The sequence below is a fragment of the Lactuca saligna genome, chromosome 1 (genome assembly GCF_052625555.1).
Source record: "Lactuca saligna cultivar CGN05327 chromosome 1, ASM5262555v1, whole genome shotgun sequence".
NCBI lineage: Eukaryota > Viridiplantae > Streptophyta > Magnoliopsida > Asterales > Asteraceae > Lactuca > Lactuca saligna.
Genome location: NC_136417.1, coordinates 36154141 through 36180674, shown reverse-complemented (window position 1 = coordinate 36180674; position 26534 = coordinate 36154141). Strand labels below are relative to the sequence as shown.

The following is a 26534-nucleotide window of genomic DNA, read 5'->3' as shown; positions in this document are numbered from 1 at the left end:
TGTCAGGCGGGGCCCGATGGCAGGTGCGAACCAGTACGTGATTGTTTATGTATGATATGTGGTATGTCGGGGAACTCACTAAGCTTTGTGCTTACGATTTTTAGTCTATATTTCAAGTACTTCCGGTTTCAACATGAAGAGCTCGGGATGCTTGTAGGGCACACATAATCGATTCCGCATTGTGTGATTTACTTTGATAATGATGATGTAATGATAGGATTTGATTACCTTGGTTTTACAATAACGATATGTTTTACTGTTTTATCGATTTAAAGATGGAAATTTTCGGGTCTTAATATTGCGACGTTACATTCTGGAATGGCTCTTTCGGACACTTGTTCCAGACATTGCTTTTCGACCTTAAAATGCACCATGCATGAATCCTCAATATTTAATTGAAATTGGAATGATTTCATCTCACAATGATGTTTGGCATTGTGAAGAAGAAGATTGTATTGTTTGTTTAGAAAATAACCCTCCGATCCTACAACTCGGGTGGACCCTCTGGTCCTAACTCAGTAATCTCAGAATAATACACAGCATAAATCACAAAGACATAATGCAGGATATCACAATACTCAATAAAGCATACAAGACCCTCCTGTCACACAAAAATTACCACTCTAGGTAAGTATAGTGAGAAGACTCACCTCGTAAGTAAGTAAATAAATCTCGTACACGAATAACCAGTCTAGCCTCTACCTAACGGATACGATAATTACCTCTAATTAATAAACGACCCTCGAAGAAGCTAGGTTAAACCCTCTACATACTCACAGAAGGATAAAAGACCATTTTACCCTTCCATGGCCTCTATAGTCCATAATTTGACCAAACCCTAAAAGTCAACAAAAGTCAACTGAAGCGCGTATGATGGGCGTACAACCCCTTTATGTTGGGCGTAGTACCTCGCCAAGCATGCATCGGGGATCCTCTACCCTATGTTGTGCATAATGGGATTACGCTCGGCATATGTCTTAGATTTGTTCTTGCTACTCTCTCTGTCTTAATCCGTTAAGACCATAGCTCTAATCTCAGATCTGGACTCCCTAAAGGCTCCTACTCCACAAAGTTTGTGACTTTAAGCCTTTGCATGGCTGAGAAAGTCCCAAACCTAAAAACTATCACTCTTTTCTCCCATAAATGCTCATATCTCATGCATGGGGTGGTTTTGACGTCCAAGACTCCATTTTTATGAATCCACTCCATTAAAAACACTCAAAGGGACAGATATGAGGCTTTGTAGTTCAAAAACTCATAAAGCTTCAAGCATTGGGACCAAAAACCTAAAATAGACCATATTATGCACAAATCAAAAGGATGAGAAAGTTTTGAGCTTTGTACCTTCAACTGATGCTCCAACCATAGAAAAGCTCAGAACCAAAGCATGGACTGAAACTCTATTATCTTCAATGCTCCTTCTTCACTCCAAGGATACTTAAAGAACACTTAGAAGCTCACAAATAGAAACTAAAGCTTAAGGGGCGAAAATTAGGGTTTTGAGAGGGTTAAGGACTAGAAATGGTGGCCAGAAATGAGGCCATCATGTTCCTTAAATAGGGACATACCCCATAATTAGGGTTTTCACTCTGAGCCTAGTATGCCCAATGTACCCTCTGGTACGACTAGCATACTAGGTGGCTTCCGCGTCCAAATCACGCACATGAGTACGCTAAGCGTATACACGTGTACGCCCTGCGTACTCATTTTAGCACCTTTTTCTCAAATAAAGGGCCAAACTTGACAATTACAATAGAACAAGGGTTAATAAGGTATACTTGGTCTTGGGATGTTACGATTTTACAATTCACCCCCACTAGAATCAGACTTCGCCCTCGAAGTCATCTCCTGGAAATAACTCTAGGTACTGCTCGCGCATCTCGGACTATGGCTCCTAAGTCTACTCGGATCCCTTCCGATGTTGCCATTGGACTTGGACCAGGGACACCTCTTTATTCCTCAAGACCTTTAGCTTCCTATCCAAAATTTCTACCGACCTCTCAATATATTCCAGGCTTGTATCAACCTGAATGTCCTCTAATGGTATCACTGCCATCTTATCGGCTATACACTTCCTCAACCGGGACACGTGGAAGGTGTTATGAATCTGGCTCAATTCTATATGTAGCTCCAACTGGTAAGCTACCTTACCCACTTGGGTGATCACCTTGAATGGACCAATGTATCTAGGGCCCAACTTGCCCCGTTTCCTGAATCGAATCACCCCTTTCCACAGGGATACTTTCATGTGGACAAAATCTTCGACCTGGAACTCTAGCTTGGATCGTCGCCGGTCTGCGTAACTCTTCTGGTGACTTTGGGCCGTCAGTAACCTCTTTTTGAGCTACTAAATCTGCTAAGTTGTCTTGAGCACTATCTCAGTGCCACCCATCACTCTCGACCCTACTTCTCCCCAACATATGGGAGTGTGACACCTCCTCCCATATAATAGCTCAAAAGGAGGCATACCAATACTGGAATGGTGGCTGTTGTTGTACGAAAACTCAGCCAAGGGAAAATAAGAGTCCCAACTTCCACCGAAGTCCATAACACATGCACGTAGCATGTCCTTAAGCGTCTGAATCGTCCGTTCACTCTGCCCGTCTGTTTGTGGGTGGTATGCGGTACTGAAGTGCAATCGAGTACCCAACTCCTCATGAAACTTTTTCCAGAACCTGGAAGTAAAGCGCACATCTTGATCTGACACTATTGATGTTAGCACTGCATGTTGTGCCACCACCTATTGCTTGTAGATCTCGGCTAACCTTTCTATAGAATATCTCTCACTGATAGCAAGGAAGTGAGCACTCTTCGCCAATCGGTGTACAATCACCCATATTGCATCGACACCTCGCACAATCCTTGGTAATTTGGTGATAAAATCCATGGAAATCTGTTCCCACTTCCACTGGGGAATCTCTAGAGGCTGCAACAGGTCATGTGGATGCTGGTGCTCCGCCGTAACCTGGCTACACGGCAAGCACCTCTCAACTACCCATGCCATATCCCTCTTCATACACGACCACCATTAATCTCTCTTCAGATCAAAAGACATGTTAGTGCCCCCTGGGTGGATCAAGAATCCTGATCTATGTGTTTCCTCCAGCAGTATGCGCCAAGCTCCACCCGTATATGGCACCCATATCCACCCACAAAAAGTCATAATTCACCGACTATCTATCTCAAACTTAGAAACCTGTCCGATCACCTTCCTTTTACGGTTCTCCGGTCTCGCGGCCTCCACCTGGGCCTCTCGGATGGTATCTAAGACTGTAGTCATCACTTTCATCGTCATACCAACATATTGGATCGGAGCACTCGCTGCTCTACGGCTCAAGGCATCGGCTACCACATTAGGCTTGCCCAGATGATACAAGATCTCGCAGACATAGTCTTTCATTACATCCAACCACCTCATCTATCTCATATTCAGGTTGGGATGATCCATGAGGTACTTTAGGCTCTTATGGTCTGTATATATGGTACACCGGACTCCATACAGGTAATGGCGCCAGATCTTGAGAGCGAACACCACCGCCCCCAATTCCAAATCATGGGTGGGATACCTCGTCTCATGAGGCTTCAACTACCTCGACACATATGTTATCGTGTTCCTAATTTGCATCAATACCACACCCGTCCCTGATATAGATGCATCACACTAAACTACGAAGTCCTCCACTCCTTCAGGAAGGGATAACAATGGAGCTTTGCACAATCTCTGGCGAAGAGTCTCAAATGAGGTCTGCTGCTCAGCCCCCCAAGCAAAAGTAACACCCTTTGGGGTCAATCTGGTGAGAGGAACAACAATCTTGGGGAAATCTCTGATAAACCTCTGATAGTAGTCGACCAAACCTAGAAAACTCCTGATCTCAAATAGGGATCTCGACACCTCCCATCTCATAACTACCTTAACCTTGGCTGGGTCGACCAATATCCCATTATGATTAACGAGGTGTCCCAGGAACTGGACCTCTCGTAATGAGAAGTCTCACTTGGAGAATTTGGCGTAAAGCCTCTCTGCCCTCAAAACTCCAAGAATCTCCCAAAGATGCTCGTCGCGCTTCTCTCTGGACCTCGAATACACCATAATATCATCGATGAACACGATCACCAATCGATCCAACATGGGCCTGCACACCCGGTTCATGAGATCCATGAACACTGCCGGTGCGTTGGTGAGTCCGAAAGGCATCACCACAAACTCGTACTGCCCATAATGAGTTCTGAAGGTCGTCTTGTGGATATCCTCCTTTCAAACTCCCATCTGATGATATCCAGATCTCAAATAATATTGGAAAACCCAGATGCCCCCTGCAACTGATCGAATACATCGTCGATCCTCGGTAGTGGTTAACGGTTCTTGACAGTCAGCTTGTTTAACTCCTGGTAATAATACACATCTGGTGTGAACCATCCTTTTTCTTGACAAAAAGGATCTATGTTGCCCATGGTTAGCTACTCAGTCTAATAAAACCCTTCCCCAGTAGCTCCTAGAGCTGTGAGGATAACTTTTACATCTCAAGCAACGCAAGACGATAAACTGCCTTGGCAAAGGGGCCGCACCCAGAACCAAATCAATCCGGAACTCCACCTGCCTCTCGGCAGGCACACCTAGCAACTTGTAACAACGTAATTTTTCAAAACAAAATTTCATTTTCCATCACAATAAAACTCATATAATATTCTCAAATCTCATGTTATCAATGTCATCACAAATAAACATATCCCAGAATCTCAAAAAACATAATATTTTGCCAGTGTGTACAAATCATGTTGGCGCCTTACCGCTATCCTCGCTAGTACCTGAAACACATATCACATAACACGGTAAGCATAAATGCTTAGTGAGTTCCCTAAACTACCACATACAGCACATAAGCCACTTGAGGCTATAACTCGGTATGACCCTTCGGTCAATGTGTCTCAACGGGACCCTCTAGTCCCATAGCTCTTTGGACCCTTCGATCCGGTCTGTATCGTTGGACCCTCCGGTCCGGTCTATATCGTTGGACCCTCCGGTCCAGTCTATATCGTTGGACCCTTCGGTTCAGTCTATATAAGTCATAGTATATATATATATATATATATATATATATATATATATATATATATATATATATATATATATATATATATATATATATATATAACGCAATCCACATAAATCTCAAACATACATATACATATAAGACCCTCCGGTTTGCACATAGATACTACTCAAGGTAATGTATAGTGAGAAGACTCGCCTCGTATGATGTCGAGTATACTCTCATTCTCGATATCCCTGATCTAGCCTCCTCCTATCAAAATGTTAATATCTCTAATTAATACTCTCTTTATGTTCTCATCTCTTAAGAATGGGTAGAAGACCATTATACCACTCAATGGCCTCTCTTGAATCAGTTTGTCCCAAAACCCTAAGTTCAACGGAAGTCAACTCCAGTCAATAGTCCAACTTTGACCAGACTCATCGAGTGCACTCGGGTGACTCAGCAAGTCCATGTGTGTCCTCTGAATCCTCCTAAGGCCTCACTCGACTTGTCGAGTTAACCTTTCACACGACAGGGTACCAATAGTCATGAATCGCAGGGCAACCCGATCCGACTTGTCGAGTCCTCTCATGGACTCGGCGAGTTTCCTCCATGGAAAAACTCATTTGACCTTTTGAGGTCAGATCTTTTTCTCTAACTTATAGATCTGACGTTCTAGCACCCAAAAGTCATGTAAAGGTTCATTCTTTATGTCCATGCACCAAACATCTAGCTCTATTTGATGAAATAACCCTTATAATGGTGTCTTAGGCTCAATACTCTTATGTGACTGCATAAAGCTGGGATCATGGGACTCTTTGGACCTCTCAAGGTCTAGATCTGATGTCTATGACTCAAGAGGACTTCACTTTCATCATAACATAACTTAAAAGAGGGTAAAGAAACCGTAAATTCATAAGATCTACTAACTATACGAAAATAGATAGAGATTTATACCTTAACCAACAGCTTTGAATAGAATCATAGAAGATCTAAGCCCCTCTAACAATTTAGAATGCACAATCTCCTTCTTCCTTGCAAGAATGCACCCAAAATGATGAAAATTAGCTCACTCTTTCGCTCTATGCTCTCTGGATCAATTAAGGTCTCTTAAGGGAAGTGTGGCCGCAATTGAAGGCCATAAGGACCTTTAAATAGGTCACAAACCCGGGCAATTAGGGTTTTCCTCAGTAGCGCTGACTCGGCAAGTCAGATACCCCTCGTCGAGTCCATTCATTAAACACGTCACCAAAACATGACGAGTTAAGGCACCAACTCGTCGAGTCACTCTTCATATCTCGAAATGAATACTCAAAATATTATCCATGGAAATCCGGGTGTTACACAACTCCTCGGGGAAAACGTCTGGAAACTCGCACACTGCCAGAAACTCGAAGATAGAACGAGGCCTGTCTGTAGCAAGTCGTGTATCCATCACGTACGCCAAAAATCCTATACAACCCTGCTGTAGACTCTGTCTCGCCCTTGCATCGGAGCAGAAAGCTGATCCAGATCTGGTACCTTCACCATACATTGTAAGCACTCCCCCACTAGGGTCTCGTATGGTCACCATCTAATGCTCACAGTCGATCACAACTCCAAACCGACTCAACCAATCCATGCCCGCTATGACACAAACATCACCCATCATGATCGGTACCAGGTCTATCGGGAACTCAACACCAATTAATCCTTCACATCAATAACTATGTCATTTTCAATAGGAGGAGAAGGAGGAGGAAGAGGAGGAGGTTGAGCATAGACATCATCAGTATGGTTAGTTTTTAACTGTGATATGCTTTCTGTTGTTGCTTGTTTGTCATTGTGATTTAAGGATTTGATTGTGTTGGTTATCATTACTTACCTATTTTGTTGTTGAGATGGGATCTTCAACAGATTCCGAAATGAAATCAGAACGTGGGTGGTTATTTCAGTGAAAGATGGCCTGAGCATAGGGTTCGGTGTCCAACACAATCCTGCTCCATTAGTCTTCTCCATTCCCCATCATAATCCCTTGGAATAGAAGAGTTAATTTGTTTGTTTGTTTGGTATGATGGAATGAAAAAACTATTTAGTGTATTTAAATCATTCCTTATCAAGAATTTCATGATTTCTATTAAATTATATATTGTATTCTCTATAAGTAACTAACCACAAGTCTACTAGTATATGATTTTTAAATAGAAGAGTGTCAAAACTATACCTTGATTTTACATTCCATTCCTAAACATTAAACAACTAAACATGATCATGGGATGTAATGATTTGTTTCTTTCCATCCAACAATAGTAATAATCTATATATCTATCATATTTTAATACTAACTAACTAGATTCCTTTTAAATATAAAGTCCCAAATAAATCTCAAAATATTTGATAATCCCCACTTATTGTTGCACCATAGTGCATGTTTTCATAGGGCTCCTCACCAGCCAGGATCTCCGCTAACACACTTCCAAAAGAGAGCACATCAACCTGTTTGTTAAATGTTAATTGTTACTTTTTATGTTACCAAAAACACAAAATAGTATATGGTGATAGAATGAAACAATAATTGTTCTGATTGCCTTCTCAGATACTTTATTGCTGCTACCATTTAGCAGCTCAGGAGCCATCCATGGCAGGGTGCCCCTAACTCCACTTGAAACCAAAGTGTTGCGCTTCATCTTTGATAGTCCAAAATCACCTACCTGAAATATATATATATATATATATATATATATATATATATTTATTTATTTATTTATTTATTTATAATAAGAAAAAGAAAAACTACATAGATAGGTAAATAGATAAGGTTGTTTTACCTTGCATATAGGCCGTGATGGATTTTTCATATTGACAAGAAAGTTGTCACATTTGAGATCAAATGAACAATTTTATTGGAATGTAAATAGTCCATCCCAAAGGCTGCATCCATTGCAATTATAAGCTTCTTGCGATGCTCCAGATGCCTATACATAATGTTTTTAAAAATTAAAAAATGAAAAGGTATAATAGATTGATTGATTGAGTTGAAGACCTATCTTTGCTAAGTAAGACACGCCTTAAGGAACCCTCAACCATGAACTCTGTGACTGTAGCTAATGTCCCTACTGGACCATCTTCTACTATACCATAAAATGCCACAACATTTGGATGGTGAATCTTTGACAGAATCTCAACTTCTTGTCAGAACTCTATCATTGTTTATAATAATAATACTAATAATAATAATTGGTGATTTTGATTAGTAAATAAATACTAAATAAATAAATAAATAAATAGAGTGAGTACCAATCTTTCCTGTTGAGATGATGGGCCTGCTACAGTGGTAGAGGGTGACAACCACCACCTCACGAAGGTGGTGGTGGTTCACTTCCGCTTTTTGATCATGCATGACACATCCATTTGTTGCTCGGGAAATGAGCAAAATCACCCACCTTACAGCAGCAAATAGCGGCAGTGACTTGGAGTGGTTGCAGCGGCAACAATCGACAATATCAACTCATCATCAGTAGCAGCCTCCATGGTCGGCTGCCATGGTGGTTCTTCAGGACTCCCACTGGACAGAAAACCACACTCACACATGCAACCTCATCACAACCACAAACCACCACCGTCTCCATGGTTGTCGGTGTTTGGTCCCTTTGACTAAACACGATAGGTGGTGGCAGGATTCGTAGAAGAAGGCCACTGTAGCGGGGAAGGGAGAATGTGCCTTTACTTCGAAAACTACGTGAATGTATAGGCAACGTGGAAGACCTTACATTCATATATGATAGGGCTCCATCCATAGCGAGGCCAATTACAAATATATTTCCTCACACCTATCATGGAATATGTGGTATCCATTTGTATTTCAACATTTCAGCAAAACTTAGAAGCAGCGATACAATACATACATTATTTTGGGAGACATGCAAAGCCTATACTATTAAAAAATTCGATAATGGGATGAAAAAAATAAGAAAAGGTAGATGATCATGTATAGGAATACCTACAAAACATCAATCCAAAAAGATGGGTCATGTCACATTTTCCTGGGAATCGGTATTTTTTTATGACATCAAATAGTGTGGAGTCGATAAATTCAATGTCAAGATTTCCAAGAAAAATGCCAATATTGATGTTGATTGAGTATTTTCGTGCAACAATGCAACAATGGAGTTTTCAGAAACGTAATGTTGCAGGTACTAATATTTTACATATAATAGTATTTGAAATGTTATTTTACTACTCATAAGATATTATGATATTATGCCTATTTTTTTAGCTGAAGCAAAAAGAACACTCACCCCATGGGCTGAAACGATTATACAAGCAAATAAGAATGCTTGTAATAATTGGATGGTGTACCCTATCTCAAATAGTAGATTTGTAGTGAAAAGTTTTACTCATAAAAGTGTTGTTGTTGATTTCCAACAAAGAACCTGTACATGTAGCCGGTGGCAAATAGATGGCTTACCTTGTGGCCATGTCATAAAAGTGCTCACAATGAGCCGTTACAAAGACTGTTCGGAATTTGATTTCAAAGCATACTTTATAGAGACACTGAGGAAAAATTACGAGGAGTCTGTGAACCCTTTACCAAGTCCATTGGAGTCTAAGATCCCCGGTGATTTGATGATTGTGAAGCCACCCATGATGGAGATGCGTCAGCCGGGTAGGCCAAGAAACATTGACCGTATTCTGTCGCAAGGTGAGCGTCCCATATGGCAAGAATGTTCTACATGCGGTAAATTTAGACAAACGAGGAGCGATTGTACGAGTAGGGGATCGAGGAGCGGAATATCACAAGCTACCGTACACATTCAACGATAGCGTGCCCATCCATAACTCACCAAGTACCAAATGATGTAGGTTGATGCATATTGAAAAATAAACATGTTTTAACACACAACCGTTGCAATTAATTAGAACGTTTAATTAGTGTAATATGACAAATTAATTGAATATATATATAATATTTTTACTCACACAATCAACTTCTAGCCAAGATTTACATCCATCCAATGGGTCAATCGGATTTCCCATTGCACTTCCTCCCCACTAGAGCATCTCAATGCACCGAAATAACGATGACATGATTGTCCATCGATCATCGTTTGGTCTCCGCTCATTCAAAAGCCTTACCTATATGTCAACATGTTGTAGTTAAATTTAATTTAAACATAAGTAGATTATAAATTATTTAAAATTTATATATAAAGAAATGTTTTCATACCGATTCATCTAAAAATCCCAAGTCAGTTGCACAAAACAGCAGATCCCAAAGCTTTGCTTCCATTTTTTCATTGTATAACTGATGTTTCATAAAAACAGCCGGTTTGTTTTCCATGTATAGAGAAAGGGCGTTACAACCCTGCATCACATATGACTCCAATAAAAGTGTCGGGGGATCGCTAACAGATATGGGGGGAGTGGGGGGGGAGGGGGGGAGGTGGTTCGTTGCGTATTACCCCACCAGTACTATATCGGTGGACATTTTGAACCTACATTATATACGTAGTCAATAACTATCCATATAGTAATAAAATTTTAGTAAATATAGTTTTTAACATACTTACCGAAACGTATGGAGAGCTAAGGTATTGAGAATGTTTCAATACTCTACTCGGACGACTTGGTTTTACAATAGGAGGCTCGAGTATATGATTTTTCGCATCCACAATGTCGCTAGCAACAACCTTCTTTTTCTTCTTTTTCTACAAAAAACATATTAATTTTTTTAATATACTTTCAGAAAATAAAAAATTTAATATACAAAAAAATTATAACCTCCTTCACGATTTGTTTTTGTTTTCTACAATCAAACTCTGGTTGATTATCAACATCATCATCCTCATTTACTCGATTTGATTTCCGTGAATTACCGAATTGTTGGCCCACCTGGCTTAGCATCCAATAATTACCATCTACATTCTCACTTCTCTACATTTAAAGAAAAAATAATTAATAAAAAATCAAAGCAAATTTAACAATTAATTATTTTACCTCAAAAGCTTCGTTAAAAATTGATAGTAAATTTCTAAAATTAATTATTTTACCTCAAAAGTTTCGTTAAAAATTTCTTCCAATTCATCCTCTTCTCGAAATCCCCCTTTATTTTTCATTCATCGGATTTCTTACTCCAAAGATTGAAGTCTTGCTAGTATTTCTCGGACTGTTCTTTTGTTAATTCCCACCGTATGAGTTTGTTCGGTGGACTAGGTAGATTGGTTGTTTCCACATGATGGATCAGACGAAGATTCCCTGACATAAATTATTTGATATATCAATAATAGTTGAAAAATATTAATATACTAGATTATACTTTTACCATTTTACTTACATCTTTTCTAAAGTTATAACGTACGAAAGAAGGGTCCAAACCCTAAAAATTAGGGTTTGAGTTTTTGCCACGTACACCCAGCGTACTAAGCGTACGCCCAACATATGTGATAAATTCCGAATTTTCACTTAAATGTCATTTGTGACCAATTTGCAAACAATTTTCAAACTCAAGGTCAAAATGTAAACACCTAGAAATCGAGGTGTTACATGTTCATATGAAAATCCGAATTTTCACTTAGATGTCATTTGTGACCAATTTGCAAACAATTTTCATACTCATCGTCAAAATGTAAACACCTAGAAATCGAGGTGTTACATGTTCATATGAACCAAATGTGTTTGCTTTTCTTATTTTTTTCCTACTCATAACTATTGTTTTTTGTTAATATAATTTAAACTTCCTTTTTTTATTTCGAATTTTCACTTATATGTCATTTGTGACCAATTTGCAAACAATTTTCATACTCAGGGTCAAAATGTAAACACCTAGAAATCGAGGTGTTACATGTTCATATGAACCAAATGTGTTTGCTTTTCTTATTTTTTTCCTACTCATAACTATTGTTTTTTGTTAATATAATTTAAACTTCCTTTTGTTATTCTTGGGACGAACATTAGTAGTGATCTATATCGAAATGACCCATAATCCAACACATATGTTCTAACCAAGTAGTAATACACTAGCAACCAGAGCAAAGGTGCGATGGAGCCAAGACACACTTGAGTCCAAAGTTACATTGAGGCAAAGAAGGCATCCTGTCTTATTTGAATTAAGGATAACATACCACTCACGATCACCTACAAAAACATATATGACAAAAGTAACAATTCACCCCCAAATTCTTTCAACACTACAAATACCTCTTCCATATAAGTATCACCAAGTAAGAATTCACTCCCAAATTCTTTCTAATATTCTAATACAATCTCTCGAGTAATACACTTTAACTTTGACATTATAACATAATCCGAAGTTGCGGCCAGATTACGGCTGGCCATAGTTCTTCCTTTATGATCAATAAGTATCAGAGCATCCAAATGAAGTAAGAAGACTCTAGTTTATAATTAGTCTCACCTCAAGCCTTTACCTCGAGGACTTGGTTGTATAAACATTATGTTTTAACAAGGAAAATGATACATATAGTCGTGTAGGATGCGGTTAGAGTAGTGTTGTTTTGTGGCATCAATATTGAGGATGGTGATTTTTGGCTATCATACGTGTTTTTATGCGGATGATACCATATTTTTGGTGAGTGGAATCGAGATAACATCCTTAACTTAATTGATACTCGCTCCGTCCCACAATTATGGTCCATCTTTCCTTTTTGGTTTGTCCCAAAATAATAGTCCACTTCTAAAAATAAATAATATTTTTACCAAAATACCCCTTCATTATTACTTAACTAACTAAACATTTAATTGAACATTAAATGCAAAGTAAGGAAAAAACTATCATTTTGTTGTATAAGGTTAGTAATAATTAATGTTTTTTTTTTTTTTTTTTTTTTTTTTTTTTTTTTTTGAATGTCGCAAAATTTTATTAAGTCGATTGAGAAGTTGAGATAAGGTTTTTTCTAAGGAGGAGGGGTTTGAAAGAAAACTTTATTAGGTCAAATGGGATGCATATGTTATATCAAAAACTAATTTAAATCAACCGGTATTTAAATGAATCTAGGTTATTTTTTGTTACTTAATTTTTGGTTTTGTGCTTATTTAGTCATTTAACTCTTTTTAAGTTTTAAAAAGTCATCAAACTTTTGGCTTTGTGCTTATTTTAATCACTTAACTTTTTGATTGGTCACATTTAGTCACCTAACTTTTAAAATTATGCTAATTTAGTTACTAAACTTTTAATTTTTTTTTAAAGGTTTAGTGATTAAATAAGCATAATTTTAAAAGTTAGGTGATTAAATGAGTACAAATCTAAAAGTTAAATGATCAAAACAAAAGTTTAGTAATTAAATTAATACAAAGTCAAAAGTTTGATGATATTTCAAAACTTAAAAAAAGTTAAGTGATCAAATTAGTACAAAACCAAAAATTGAATAACAAAAAATGACCTAAACCCTATTTAAATTGTATGTTTTCAAATATAGAACCAATATAATGTTTCTTTAGTAACGTACTAACACAATGTTGTAATTTTAGTTTTAAAATTATTCATAACATAAATTATTTTACAAAATTAATTAATTAACTTTAATATTATTTATTTAGACATTATACAATTAAATTGCAAGGTGTAATATATTGATAAATTTATTATAATATTAAAATATATTTTCAATGTTAACCGTAAACTTTTATTGTTGGAAAAAAAAGTGTAAAATTTACTTCGAATATTGATTTAAGTGTTAAGGCTTATTGGTCTTTTTTTTTATATCATAAAAAAAAAATAAAGAAAAAACCAAAGTTTTAGTAAAAAGAATCGCCTCCATTTATCATATATTAGTTTATATAATCTGTGGTAACCACGGTTACAAAATTAATTAAAATTTTATAGTAAAAACTATAAATTATTCATTAATTATTTTAAATAAATTATTAATTAAGATTTTTTTTAACTATATAAATTTTAATTTTAAAAAAATATATAAAATTATAGCATTTTAAAATTTATATTAATTTTATTTTAATTTTTATTCTAATGTTATTAATTTAATGTAATTAGAATGAAAAATTTGAAATTTAAAATTTGAAATGGAGTTAACAAATAACACTTTTAATTAGGAGAAATAATAAAATGACACATGACAAAATGAGAAATAATAAAATGACACATGACAAAATGAGATCTCCCTATACTAATAAAAGAATAATTATTTTGTCATGTGTCACTATATTAGATCTTTTAATTAATGTGTTGTCACTTGTCAATCTATTAGTTCTCTATTTTAAATTTATTAGATCCTCTCATTAATGTGATGTTATTTTCAATGTATTTATTCTCTATTTTAAATTAAATTTTAAATTTTATATTATTGTTTTCATTAATTCACAAAAAAAATCTAATATATATTAAAATTATTTTTATATATTTATTTGAATCAATAATTATAATTTCACATAACTAATAAAAATATCTCTTAACTAGTAATTTATTTAAAATAATTGATTAATAATTTTAATTTTTTTATTATAAAAATTTAATTATTTTTATAACCGTGATTCCCATAAATTATAAACTAGTTAAAATCATTAGGAGTCCATATAAATTTTATATGAGAATAAAACTATTTTCTTTTAATTAGAATAGAGAATTCGCCCGATTCGCCTTATTAGCAGCTGAAGCCCAAACGCACAGTCGATTGGATTCACAGCTTATGTTTAATTCAGCCCAACAACCGCCGATCGCCCTCCCGCACCCTCCGGAGCTCCGACTCCGTGGCCATATTTTGGTCCACGAAAGATGTTCTCACTTTAGCATTTGTTCCAAGGTTTATACCAGACGACGAAGCAGAAATTCCTCAATCGATTCTAATCGCTCTTTTAAGGTTTGGCTTCTCTTTGTTCTCTATTATCTAATTGACGTATTTACTCCTGTTGCCTTTTGATTTTCAATCTTTGCTGAATTTGCACAAGAACAACCTCCATTTTTTGTTTTCGCCTCCTTGTTTCCTTTAAAATCCGACATTTAGCGGATTATGTAGGTGTATAATCGAGCTTTTGGATGCTGAAGATCTAACTAATTTCAATTTCTTTTTGGTGTTTGAGTTTAAACTCGAATTAGTAATCCCAAATGTATTTGTATATATGTATATGTATCATTCCCAATGCGCCAAAAAACTTGGTATAAAAACATCAGATTTAGGGTATATAGAGTTCCTTCAAAGAAAATCGATTGCTAATATAAACCTAAAACTGCTAAATTGTGATTTGTGCTTCTCAATTCACTTTGTAATTGGAGATCCAAACACCCCCATGAACTGTTATGCTTGTTAATGGAGATTCATTAGCTGCAAGTTGATCTTAACAAATCTTTACTCATTTTACACAATCCAATGATGTCTATTTTATTGGTATACAGGGAACATTTCAAAAAAAGGTGAAAGTATTGATTATTAAAGAGAAGATGCAATGGGAAGTTCAAGGGCACAAAAGTTATCTGGTATTCAGAAGCAAGTTCTTTCCCTATACAGATGTTTTCTCAGAACAACACGTTCTAAACCAATTGAAAATCGGGCCCACATGGAATCGATTATATCAGGTGAATTTCGTAAGAATTCAAAACTTATAGATCGCAAAGATTTCCTACATATTGAGTACTTGCTTCGTAGGGGTAAAAAGCAACTTGATCAGCTTAAAACTGTTGATTCTGTTACCTTATCTTCATCTAATCTAGACTCTACAAAATCATAATCACTTCCACCTCTTCTTTGTATCTGAAATAAATTTAAAGAAAGTATAGCATACAGTTATGTTTCTGATTGGGTTAAGCTTGATTTTCTATTGAATGAGTATGTATAAGACATGGGTTCATGTGTTACATTGAGTTTAGAGCTTATTATGAGGTTTTAACATTTATCACTTATCAGTTATCAAACTACTTAATTTGGTTTAAGGGTGTAACTGTTATTAAAATGTATTTGAGGCTTCTTATTCCTCCATTTTTGTTTCTGTGTGATTTGTCTAAAGTGGATTTCTGTAGCATTCAATAAGCATTATCTGTGAAAATTTACAAGAGTTTTATATATAGTTAAGTTGTTATTTTGGTAGGGAACATTAGGTGTTTGATAAAATGCCAAAACAAAGCAATGCTACCAGTTGGAAAGATGGTTTGTTTTTAGTGTTTTCTGTGTAGCATTCACCAGAAAAAAAATGTGAATTTCTTAGAATCTTCGAATTTAACAAATGTATGTGAACTTGTTTAATAATATGTTTAGTTATTATGCTCATTTAAACTATTAATCGTGATGTGGTCAAATACATTTCGGATTTGTTTTGGACTAGTGTTATGTTATATCAAAATACTTTTTTCTGACCAAAAAATTCATTTTGGATTTTGGACCAAGTATTTCGGATAGGAAAAGAAAAGTATTCCAAAATTTCAAGAACATGTTTGAAATCCGAAAAACAAGTGTGATATGTTGAGAAAATGCTTAGTTTTTGCTATTGATTTCTAAAAAAAGTGAAAGAAATATAGCGAAAACGAGTAGATTACGATACAAATAAATAAACAATGCCATTTAGTTGAAAAAAGTCACAAACGGTGAAATCAGAGAAATTTTTTGAAAAGTGTTTGGTGGAAATGAGAAAAAAAAATGAATGTTATATAGGTCATTTACTTACATCTTTCATCTTGTTATATTCCATAACAAGAAGTCGTTTTTGTTATTATCCTAAATACAATTCTAGTTTAAGAAAATTATTTGGGGTATACCTGACCATTTAGTATTTTATTTATATTATATATAGAACCGAATTAAAAAAAAGAAAATAAAAAAGAAACGTTTCTTTAGTAATGTTTGGGTTACCTGTTACGGTATATATAAACACGGGTGAAGATTGTGTATCCATCTTTAGAAACGAATACACAATCTTTAGCTTTGAACAATCGATTTTTATTAAAGATTGTTAAATCTTAGATGCTCCTTTAATGCTTAACGAGATTCTCGAATGGCATGAATTGCGTCATTTTGGTAAATTGATTTTAGTTTTTGACAGATTTTGCTTATACGTTTAAAATGACAAAAAAATAAACATCTTACATAATATTGACTTTGTAGTTTCTTTAAATCAAGGGTAAAAGTGTAATTTAGTTTCTATCCCTAATAGAAGACTCTAATACGTTAAAACAACACAATTGGTAAAAAATGCTTATTATGAAAATCAACTTTTTTTTTTTTTTTTTTTTTTTTTAACCCAAACACTTAAAACGTTTTGTGCATATTGTTGATGCCAAACCATAATACACTAATAAACACTTTAAATAAACAGTCTCAAACACCCTATAATGCATGTCTCATATGTGATGAGACAACTTATCGGTAAAACATGTTTATTAATTAATAAATGTGGGCTTATTAAGCCGAGTATTTAGGCCACGCGGAGTGGGCTTGACATTGCATCAGTAGGAGCTGTGTCAGCTTGGCAAACATCGTAGCCTCAGCTCGGCATGCCGAGGTCGATAGTCCAACTCGGTAACAGTCTATCATGTCTTTGTCCTCTCTTGCTACACTGTATATCTTCCCATTCTCTCTTCTTCCGCAACACTGCAAAACTCACCATTTCCTTACTGAGTTAAGGTGGAGTCCGACATGTCCGACACCATTCCTCTCAGCCTTATAGACATCTAAGCCTAAAGTGTAAAAGAAAAGTGATAAACTAATAATAACGCTATACAAACACTAACACCAAGGGAAGTAATACAAAAGAAAGTATTGTATACCAATATTGCCTTATTATACATGTAACGACCACCTATATAAAATGAAAAACACAAGCAAACAAAAGTTAATCAATTTTTTTGCAATCCTTTGGAATAATGCCCAAAAATATGACTAGTGATTTAAAAGCTTGTGTTGAATAACACGTAATTGGGTCAAAAAACGACGTAGCATCAACATCTTGTAAAAGAGTCATCAACTAGACAACCACAACTTCATGGTGGACCAAGATTTTGGCTCTTGGCTGGGGTGAAGCTTCTATTCTTGTACTACATGTACTTAAAATTTACAAGCTTTTGTACTACGACTTATTTCCCTTCACCAACCCAAATATTCTCTCTTTAAAGATATTTGTTAATTATTAATCATTATTGTCATTAATGGTATGAAGTAATTATAAAAACATGTTTGTGACTTACAATTAATATTATATCTTTGAATATGTGGTTAGAAGTAACAAGATATAGTGACAATTTATGAAGTCTGCCCATCTTAGTAGAAGTAGTATTTCGTTGTCTAGCACATGTGATGGAAATTAATATCTTTCCACTAAACATGGCTCAAATTTCGCTGACAATTGAGTTCATATATAATGTTAATTTACCAAGTTTGATTCATTCATAGTCATGTAATTATTATTTTATGAAATACAAATTGTTATAACAATAGTAATTTATATAGGAATTTTTGTTATGTAATTACACGGCTGCATCCACTACTAGAGAAATATATTTCGTGTTATAAAGGGTACATATGACATACAAATATCTGTCATTAAAGTCTCAGTTGTAAATAAAGGATAATGCGCCCCCATTGACATAGATGCACAAGTATTTCATGTCGGGAGAACGATTTGTCTTTTATAAAAATATTCTTAAACATGTTTGTTTTGTGTAATTTCATGTGACATAATCAAATAATTAATGATAGGTTTAAACTGATGTGACATAAGCAAATTATTAATGATAGGTTTAAACTGATTCGTACGGTATCCATCAAATCTTTTGTGAAAAAAGCGTAAGGTATTTTTGACATATTGACATTTTGGCATAGAAAACACGTTTAATTTACATGTCACAAAGAATATAATACATTTTCATGCATGCATGGAAAGTAACTTAACCCGATACCTAAACATCTAAGTCCATCGATAGCACACGATTTCAAAAATGGCCTCCTAATGATTTCTTTTAACGAGTTATTAATTAATTTGTTGTCCATTTCATAATTTAACAAGACTTGTAGTATCGGTAAGAATAGGTCGAATATTATTTCAATCTAAGTATATGATGTGAACATGTATTTTGTAATGATATTTACAAAAGTATATAAAAAATGTAACATTTTTAAGTGACCAAGAATCTACATAGAGAAACAAGCACTGCTGGCGGCGGTGATGGTGGTGGGGGAAGCTTTAACCGGTGGAGCAACTCTTGACAGATCGTCACCAATTTCCTCCCATCTCCGCCTGTGATATGGCCGTGGAAGATCTTCCGGCACAATTGTCTCCAATGAATTCAACTGCCATGCCGGACATATTCTCTTACCACTCCACCGCTTCTCTTTTATCTTGGACGCCACCACCTTTGGCTCAATGGCAACCGCGTAGTCATGGTTATTTACAACTATGCCCTCCACTTGTAATCCAATTATCACACATGCCATTCCGACTACGCATTGATTCCTCCAAGAAACCTCCTTCTTTGGTCTACACAAACACAACCCAAAAAAGTCAACACAAAAACAACTTTAAGTCTAGCAGGCGTATGTTAGAAGAGATGCGTGTCGTGTGCTAACGTGCACAGATTTGGGAGGGTGGGTTTTATAAAGACACGTGTTCTTATAGTTGGATCAACGGCGGCTGATGCGTCGACGGAGGTAGGTTAATTTGACATACCTGACGGATGACGGTGGTTGACTGATGGATGTGGTGGCCGGAGGAACTGTGGGTGGCCGTGGGTTGATACAGCAGCTGGTTGTCATCATCACCATCTTTCTCTCCAAAAGTTTAATGGAGATGTGATCATGTCTATAAAGCCTTTTATTAGGATTTTTTAGGAGTATGTGATCTCATAGTTCGCCCAGGTGGGTTGGACCCACTTAACGATTGACCCACAAATGTGAAAATGTTTTTTGTAACAAGTTTAAACTCTAAACAATTAGATATTTATTTTTCTTAATCATAAAAACATATTATATTTTTGTAGTTTAAATTAAATTAATTAATATAAATAATCAGTTTAATATAAAAGAAGAAGTAAGTACTGCAATATTGATAAAAGAAAATAATAATAGTAATATTTAAACCTATAGTCGTAACAAAAAACGTTACTTGCGGTATTTCAACACTTTTATTTTCCATGGCGTGTGGGTTTATTCGATGGTGACCACGGGAACAGGCTTGCACGTATCCTTTTAAAATGGAGCAATGATGTGTATAAAAAATATATAGACGAATCAATATATCTATTTTTTACGATGGTTACTTATCTTCCATAAAAATGACAAAAGATTATGAGTATTTATATTAAAGTTATTGTGATCGTGATTGCTGGGTTTTGTTCATATTTTTTTATTTATCTTTTTTGGAATTTGGTGGGTTTTCATCTACTCTTGATGACTTTGGGATCTTTTATTGATCGATGGATATTTTAAATATTTTGATTTCATAGATATAATAATAAATCTAGTTTATTCCTTAAAGTTTTCTAATCTTCGATTAATGGAAGTTGATTGTTGCAAAGTAGCCAAAAACAATACTGGAATTGTAAAAATAAATCTTGGAAAAACAAAATATGTCATTTAACAAATAGTTCAGGGACTAGTTTCGGAAAAACTAAATTCAGCCTTATAAACCCCATCTCAGTCTCACTAATATCTCCGCCGATCTGAACCTTCCGGTGGGAGGCGATCGGAGAATTCGTGAATAGCCTGCCGGCGTCAGTCCACGCCATACCATATTCTTCCGATCTTCGCCTCCATTACTGCTGTAGCCAATGATTTTTGCGTAATTTTTTTTTTTTATCTCGTTTCATTGTAACTTTTACACGATAATTGGTACAAATTTCCAAAATATTACGCAAAAATCGTTTGCTATCAGAAGATATCGGAGCAAAGATTAGATGGGTTTTTTGGGTTTGGCTTGGGTTGACTCCGTCAGATTTCATCTGTAGAACACAAAGATTATCTGTAGAGGTCTAGCCGTTTCCCCCGATCTAAACAGACCAAGGTATATTTATCTGGAAAATTGATTTATCGTAGTGTGTTTTGTTGAATAAAAATAGCCTGAATGTAATTGATATACTATTTAATTTCTTCATGTTTGTGTATGGTTATGCATCTCCTTGATTGGTTCTGCATCTGATATTATCTATTCCAGTTTTTTAACCCATGAAAATGATTTGCATTTCTGTAGGATTTTCTTATTGGGGATAGAATCCATAGAATCTTATGTTCTTCTACTGATTGTTGAAAAATGATATCTCCAACTTCCTCAGATAAGATTACATGAACACATATAGTTATATGAATCGAAAATCGTTTATTTTCTGGAACATAATGATTGCCTTGTATTATATGTTACATGGAAATCATGAGTATAAAGTGTATAACTATATCCAGGCTTAAACATCACCTAAATGCTTACTTTTTTTTTTTTTTTGTTTGTGTTCCATACATGCTAAACAAATTATTATACAACAAGTTGATCTATGAATAAAGGCTCAATGCGATCTTGATAGTATAGCACATGTGACATGTTGAGGAGAAGAACTTGATTCATAAATCCAAACTATTCTGTTCATTTTTGCTTCATCTTCCCTGATTACAACTTCTATGAGAGTAATCATTCCACCTCCTTGAATCATATCACCTCATTCACATTCACATTCTCCAATTTTGATTATTGATTTTAATGTCACCCGAGCATTTGGTCTCTTACGATTTTAAATATTACATATACAAATTGTTAGATATGAGTGTAGAGTTCACTTTCCTTAATTGATAATTCGACCCTATGCAAGTGTTTCCCAAACTTCAATGCTACAAGATGGAACTTTGAGTTCTCAAGCACAAAGACTTCAATAATAAAAATTGAGTTTACTCATTTGTCTTCACTATTAAAAATTAAAAATTTGCCTCTATAGTAGAATATTTTTTTAGCTACTATTTAAGCACTTATAAAAAGTAGGTCCTCTCCTAGGAAAATTCCTGGAAACTCACAATTGATACAAACAAACAAAAACAACAAAAAGTAAGCATCAGTGAATGATAAAATATTTGTACACGGATTGTGACTTGTCCTCTTTGATTTAGTATAAAACATGAACACACAAACACACACACTCATACACACAGTTAAGGCAAAATGGGAGGCAGGGTGACCGTGTTTGAAAACAGGGCAGCAGTAGATATGGAAATTCGAGTGTTTGTTCCACCTGCCCGGCCTGACCGATACCGGATGATCATTAGGGTCAAACCAGGTGAGGTCAGAAAAGTGTTGACCAAAAGGTTATGCAACTGTAATCCTTTCCCTACTGAAAAAACTGATAATCATATCTTTCTTATGGTTTTCATGGATGGGACTTACACGGGTGTCACTTTGCTTCCATGGGAAGTAAAGAAATACGCAAAAATCGTTGGCTATTACATGGATGACTGCCACGTCATCCTAAAAGGTGTTAGATGCACCTTCACTACCTTCTTCAGACTCAAGTAAAGACTACTTCTGATGTTTTTCAGAAGAAAATTAAGACGAATTTTACGCTTGAAGCTATGTATCATTTCAATAAAGTGTGTTTGTGAACTTGGCATACCATGTTTCTTTTGTTGTCTCATATATAAGTTGATGTGTTTTATGTTGAAAACGTTTTGTGTTTAAATGGGTATGGAATGCATATTTCAAGCTTTATGCATGATACTTATTAATTCATAATAGAGGCCAATGTTACGTTAAGTAATTTTTTGTAAACCATTTGGTGTTGAACTTGTAAAAAGTGTTCAACCATATTCACTTTTAGGATTGGTTATATTGGTTGCATATGTAAATTTGATTGTGTTGTATCCACTTTTAGTATGTTTGACAACACGTACGTGTGACTATACTTTCGAAACTCATAAAATAGCAATTTAATAATCACTATATATCTATTCTATGCAACTGAAACAAGAAGAAAATTAGATTTTAATAAACAAATTACTAAACTAGCTAGATATTGTGCATGGGAGGAATAAAAATTACACGATAGAAACAATTCTAAACTACGTATATCCAATATCCCTCAAGTACACATGTATCAAACTATGTAAATCGAAGCTCAAATTAAAACAATCACAAAAGTTACAATCTCGGATTCTCATATGAAAAAAGTCGTCTCTGTGGTTTAAAGAGATGTCTTGAACTAATGGTTGAGTGAAACGAATCCATCAAAAGATGATAATGTAGTGTAGCATATGAAATGATAGGTATAAAAGCAAAAACGCTAATTGGAATTGCAACCGTGATTAACTTCTCTTCATATAACAAGAAGAAGCTGATGCTAAAAGCCACCATCATGGTCATTATTGATAGGAAAAGTGTTCCTAAACCTATCAATAATTTTTTGGGTAACGATTTCAAGAAATCTTGTTGAGCATAGCGAGATGTGAGGATTGATAAGAACACAAGAATTGAAGTCGAAGATAAGATTAAAGAAATGGCATCCACTATGACAAACGCTATGAAGACCCCATTTTTGCGAAACATAGGAAAGCCATCACTTTGGTTGTAACCACCTGGAATTGTAAAAGCAACTGCAAACACGATGGTAGCTATAAGTGCAGCAACCACCATGCATTGACTAGCTGTTCCTTTCATCCATTTCTCACCTTTCGACACTAAATCTTTATGGCTTTTGGTGAATAATTCAAGTGGTGTTAACCCATCATTGTTCTTCTCTTTTCTATAAAAAGGAGGAATCATAGACTCTACCTCCTGCGACACAATGTACAAAAGATTATAAATGTCATCCACCCTTACTTTAACATGCTAATTAACGAAATATGGATGGAAGATATACAATGTGTACTACCTTGAACCATTGTAATTCACGTTGCATTTGAAAAGCTACTCCTGAGACATCCTCAAGTCGATTTTTCACTCTATTCTTACCAACTAAATGCAACATATTATTGCGATCTGTGTCTGTGAGACGAGTTATAATATCCTTCATTGATCCAATCTCATATAATAGTTTGTAGATACCCTCATTACGATGAGACACAGCAATGTGAAATATACTTTGTTTATTTTCGTTCTTCTTCCATATAAGATCAGGATATTTACTAATGAGCTCAAGTACAAAGTCAGTGTTACCCATTTCTGCTGCAACAAACAATATATGAGACGAATACGTCACCCTTCCATTAATCACAGTCCCCGGACCTCTGAGTATATTATCTACTTCAGACTTTGGCCTTTCAACAACTCTCGTCCAAATCATTCTTAGTACTTGCAAAGCCTGGCTTTCCCCTACATCAGCTCCTACCTTTAAACAAATGCCTGAAATCACATAATAAAACTTGTAGCTAGACGAAATACAATTACAAAAATTTGAAGACCATTTATAACAAAATAGATAACTTTAATGCACCGATGTGATCGATATATATACCTAGCTAAATGAGTGATACTTACTTGACTTGATGATTCTCCAAATGTTATGTGTTTGTGGTTCGTAAAAAGCATAAGGCTTTTGAGCCAAAACTCCGAGTATAGTCCCATTTTGAGCGAGGTCTGAATGGTTTTCCAATATTTTAAGTGCAGCATCTGTAAAAGATTCCAACATCTCTTATTCAAACATGTTTTTATTGTGTGTATGGTGTGTGTGTGTTTGTGTGTATATATATATATATATATATATATATATATATATATATATATATATATATATATATATATATATATATATATATATATATATATATATATATATATATATATATATTACCAAAGAGATCAAACTCAACGCACTTTAACAAAAGCCATTGCTTTGTCGAGGCTTTCCATTCAGACCCTTCCATTCTGTTGGACTTTTTGTAGAGATAACGAACCATATCAGCGTTTCCATAAAATGCAGCGACACAAAGTGGCACTAATCCTTCACTACCACGGATTGTGAGAAGGTTTTTGTTCTTAGCCACCATGATTTTTGCCATTTTCACGTTTCCAGCTGCAGCTGCTAAGCAGAGGGCAGTGTCGCCGGTTTTGGTTTGAAGTAGCAAGTGTTCGACTTCCATCATGTTCACAAGATTGTTTACGAAAGTGGTGCTTTCGCCTAATGCTGCAACATGAAGCGCTGTTTCACATCTTTCTGTGATACTAGAGTATAAAAGTTCTGGTGTCAATTGAATGATGATTTCCGCAGTTTTCCAATCCCCTTTAATCGATGCTTTGCACAGACGAACACAAATTTCATTGAAGTCGATTCTTCTGTCATCTAAGTATTAATTTCCGATATTATATTAAATATTAAACAAAAATCCAATGCAAGGGTTTTGTTTGGTAGGATTTGTTGTATGAATGATACGGAGAACTTACCAGAAAGAAACTCTGGACTAGGAAGCTTTTTATGCAACTGTGATTGTGGTGGTGGTGGTGGTGGTGTTGGTGGTGCAGGATGCTGCCGGATTTTTGCATTCAGCTCAACCATTGGAACAACGCGTTATTGCCCTGCACAGCTGTAGTATTTATCATTACAATTATATTTGTCTTAAATGATAATCATAATTAAAAACAAGTTAGTAAGATATCTCATGTAAAAGTAAAACATACATTTATTTCAATAACTTTCAAGTTCTTGTTATAACTGTGACAAGAGATAGTTAAACTAATTAGTAGTTTAATTAATACCTAATCGGATTTGATTTTAGAAGCTAAATGAATTCATGACATACTAATTGAGCCAGAAAGTCGTTTAGCCCCATCGTAGGAAGCAACTTTTAGCATGGACAAGATAAAATAAACCACTAATTAGCAATTGCAAATTTGGCAAACTTTTGTGCGTGATGTTTACATAAATAAGGATATATAGTAGCTCAACACACCAGATTTGGCTTCTTTTAAAAACAATTTGTGGTTGCTTTTCTAACAAAGGCCATATACAGGAGCCTATAAAATCCAATCCAGTTTCTCTTACGTACCTTCACTTCTCTTGGTTAAATAAAGGAAAATTTCTAAACTTTGTACATATAGATATATATACCCACTTTTCAACCCAACACCTTCAGTAATGGACAATACAAGTATTGATGTATATGTATGGGACTCGTAAAGAAAATCATTCATAACAAGAAGTCAAACTTGCCAGAAAAAAAAATAAATAAATAAAAAAATTCAGAGCAACGTTATGGCAAATGCAACAACAGCAAAAGATACCTTGTGAAATCCGGTAGTGGTACTCTGGCTTGTCTCTACAAAATAACAAGTACTTATCCAATAATGAAAAGAGGTTTTGAGAAAACAAGAGAAAGAAGTTTCGACAGAAAATGGTGCACGAAATCTTGCATTCTATGAGTCATGAAAAATGTGAGAAATATGAAGTGGTTGTTGAGCTCCATCAGTATTGATTACTGCATTTATGAGTTTGAACTGCATGCTGAAGTTGTCCATTAAATCGGATCTGATTTGATGACTATAGTCCAAAGTCCAAACTTTAATTTTTTTAAAGAGTTATCCATTAAAATAATTTTTTTTGGTGCAAATATCACTCACCAACCTCCATTTAGGGAAAACAAATGACATTGACCATCGTGAGTTAGCCAT

General features: G+C 35.2%; 4 protein-coding genes, 1 long non-coding RNA gene and 1 pseudogene across 6 annotated transcripts; 3 read left to right on the top strand and 3 right to left on the bottom strand.

The window, feature by feature from the left end:
• Window positions 1-6893: 6893 nt before the first annotated feature.
• Window positions 6894-8412, bottom strand: LOC145004873 (RAF-like serine/threonine-protein kinase 20; annotated as a pseudogene).
• Window positions 8413-9129: 717 nt separating this feature from the next.
• LOC145004869 (uncharacterized) lies at window positions 9130-9836 on the top strand. Its single transcript, XM_078963884.1, has 2 exons — window positions 9130-9205; window positions 9289-9836. Exons 1-2 carry the CDS (start codon window positions 9130-9132, stop codon window positions 9834-9836), a joined length of 624 nt encoding a protein of 207 aa, XP_078820010.1.
• A 4830-nt stretch (window positions 9837-14666) lies between these two features.
• Window positions 14667-15955, top strand: LOC145032820 (LYR family of Fe/S cluster biogenesis protein). The gene is made up of 2 exons (XM_078981768.1): window positions 14667-14842; window positions 15376-15955. Exon 2 carries the CDS (start codon window positions 15426-15428, stop codon window positions 15705-15707), a length of 282 nt encoding a protein of 93 aa, XP_078837894.1. The 5' UTR covers window positions 14667-14842; window positions 15376-15425; the 3' UTR covers window positions 15708-15955.
• Window positions 15956-18979: 3024 nt separating this feature from the next.
• Window positions 18980-19783, bottom strand: LOC144997264 (histone deacetylase-like protein). The gene is made up of 2 exons (XM_078957131.1): window positions 19632-19783; window positions 18980-19442 (listed from the first exon to the last, which is right to left on the bottom strand). The coding sequence occupies exons 1-2, from the start codon at window positions 19724-19726 to the stop codon at window positions 19097-19099; spliced, it is 441 nt and encodes a 146-aa protein (XP_078813257.1). The 5' UTR covers window positions 19727-19783; the 3' UTR covers window positions 18980-19096.
• Window positions 19784-20013: 230 nt separating this feature from the next.
• On the top strand, window positions 20014-22599 carry LOC145032814 (uncharacterized). Its single transcript, XR_013677214.1, has 2 exons — window positions 20014-20963; window positions 21150-22599. It is a non-coding gene; the product is annotated as an uncharacterized LOC145032814 (long non-coding RNA).
• Window positions 22600-22958: 359 nt separating this feature from the next.
• On the bottom strand, window positions 22959-26275 carry LOC144997248 (uncharacterized). Of its 2 annotated transcripts, none has more exons than XM_078957113.1 (6): window positions 26148-26275; window positions 25311-25450; window positions 24721-25209; window positions 24408-24539; window positions 23803-24272; window positions 22959-23705 (listed from the first exon to the last, which is right to left on the bottom strand). In XM_078957113.1, the coding sequence occupies exons 2-6, from the start codon at window positions 25420-25422 to the stop codon at window positions 23073-23075; spliced, it is 1836 nt and encodes a 611-aa protein (XP_078813239.1). In that variant the 5' UTR covers window positions 25423-25450; window positions 26148-26275; the 3' UTR covers window positions 22959-23072. The 2 variants fall into 2 exon arrangements, with proteins under 2 accessions (XP_078813239.1, XP_078813248.1); XM_078957122.1 differs by having other exon boundaries at window positions 25311-25442.
• Window positions 26276-26534: the final 259 nt, after the last annotated feature.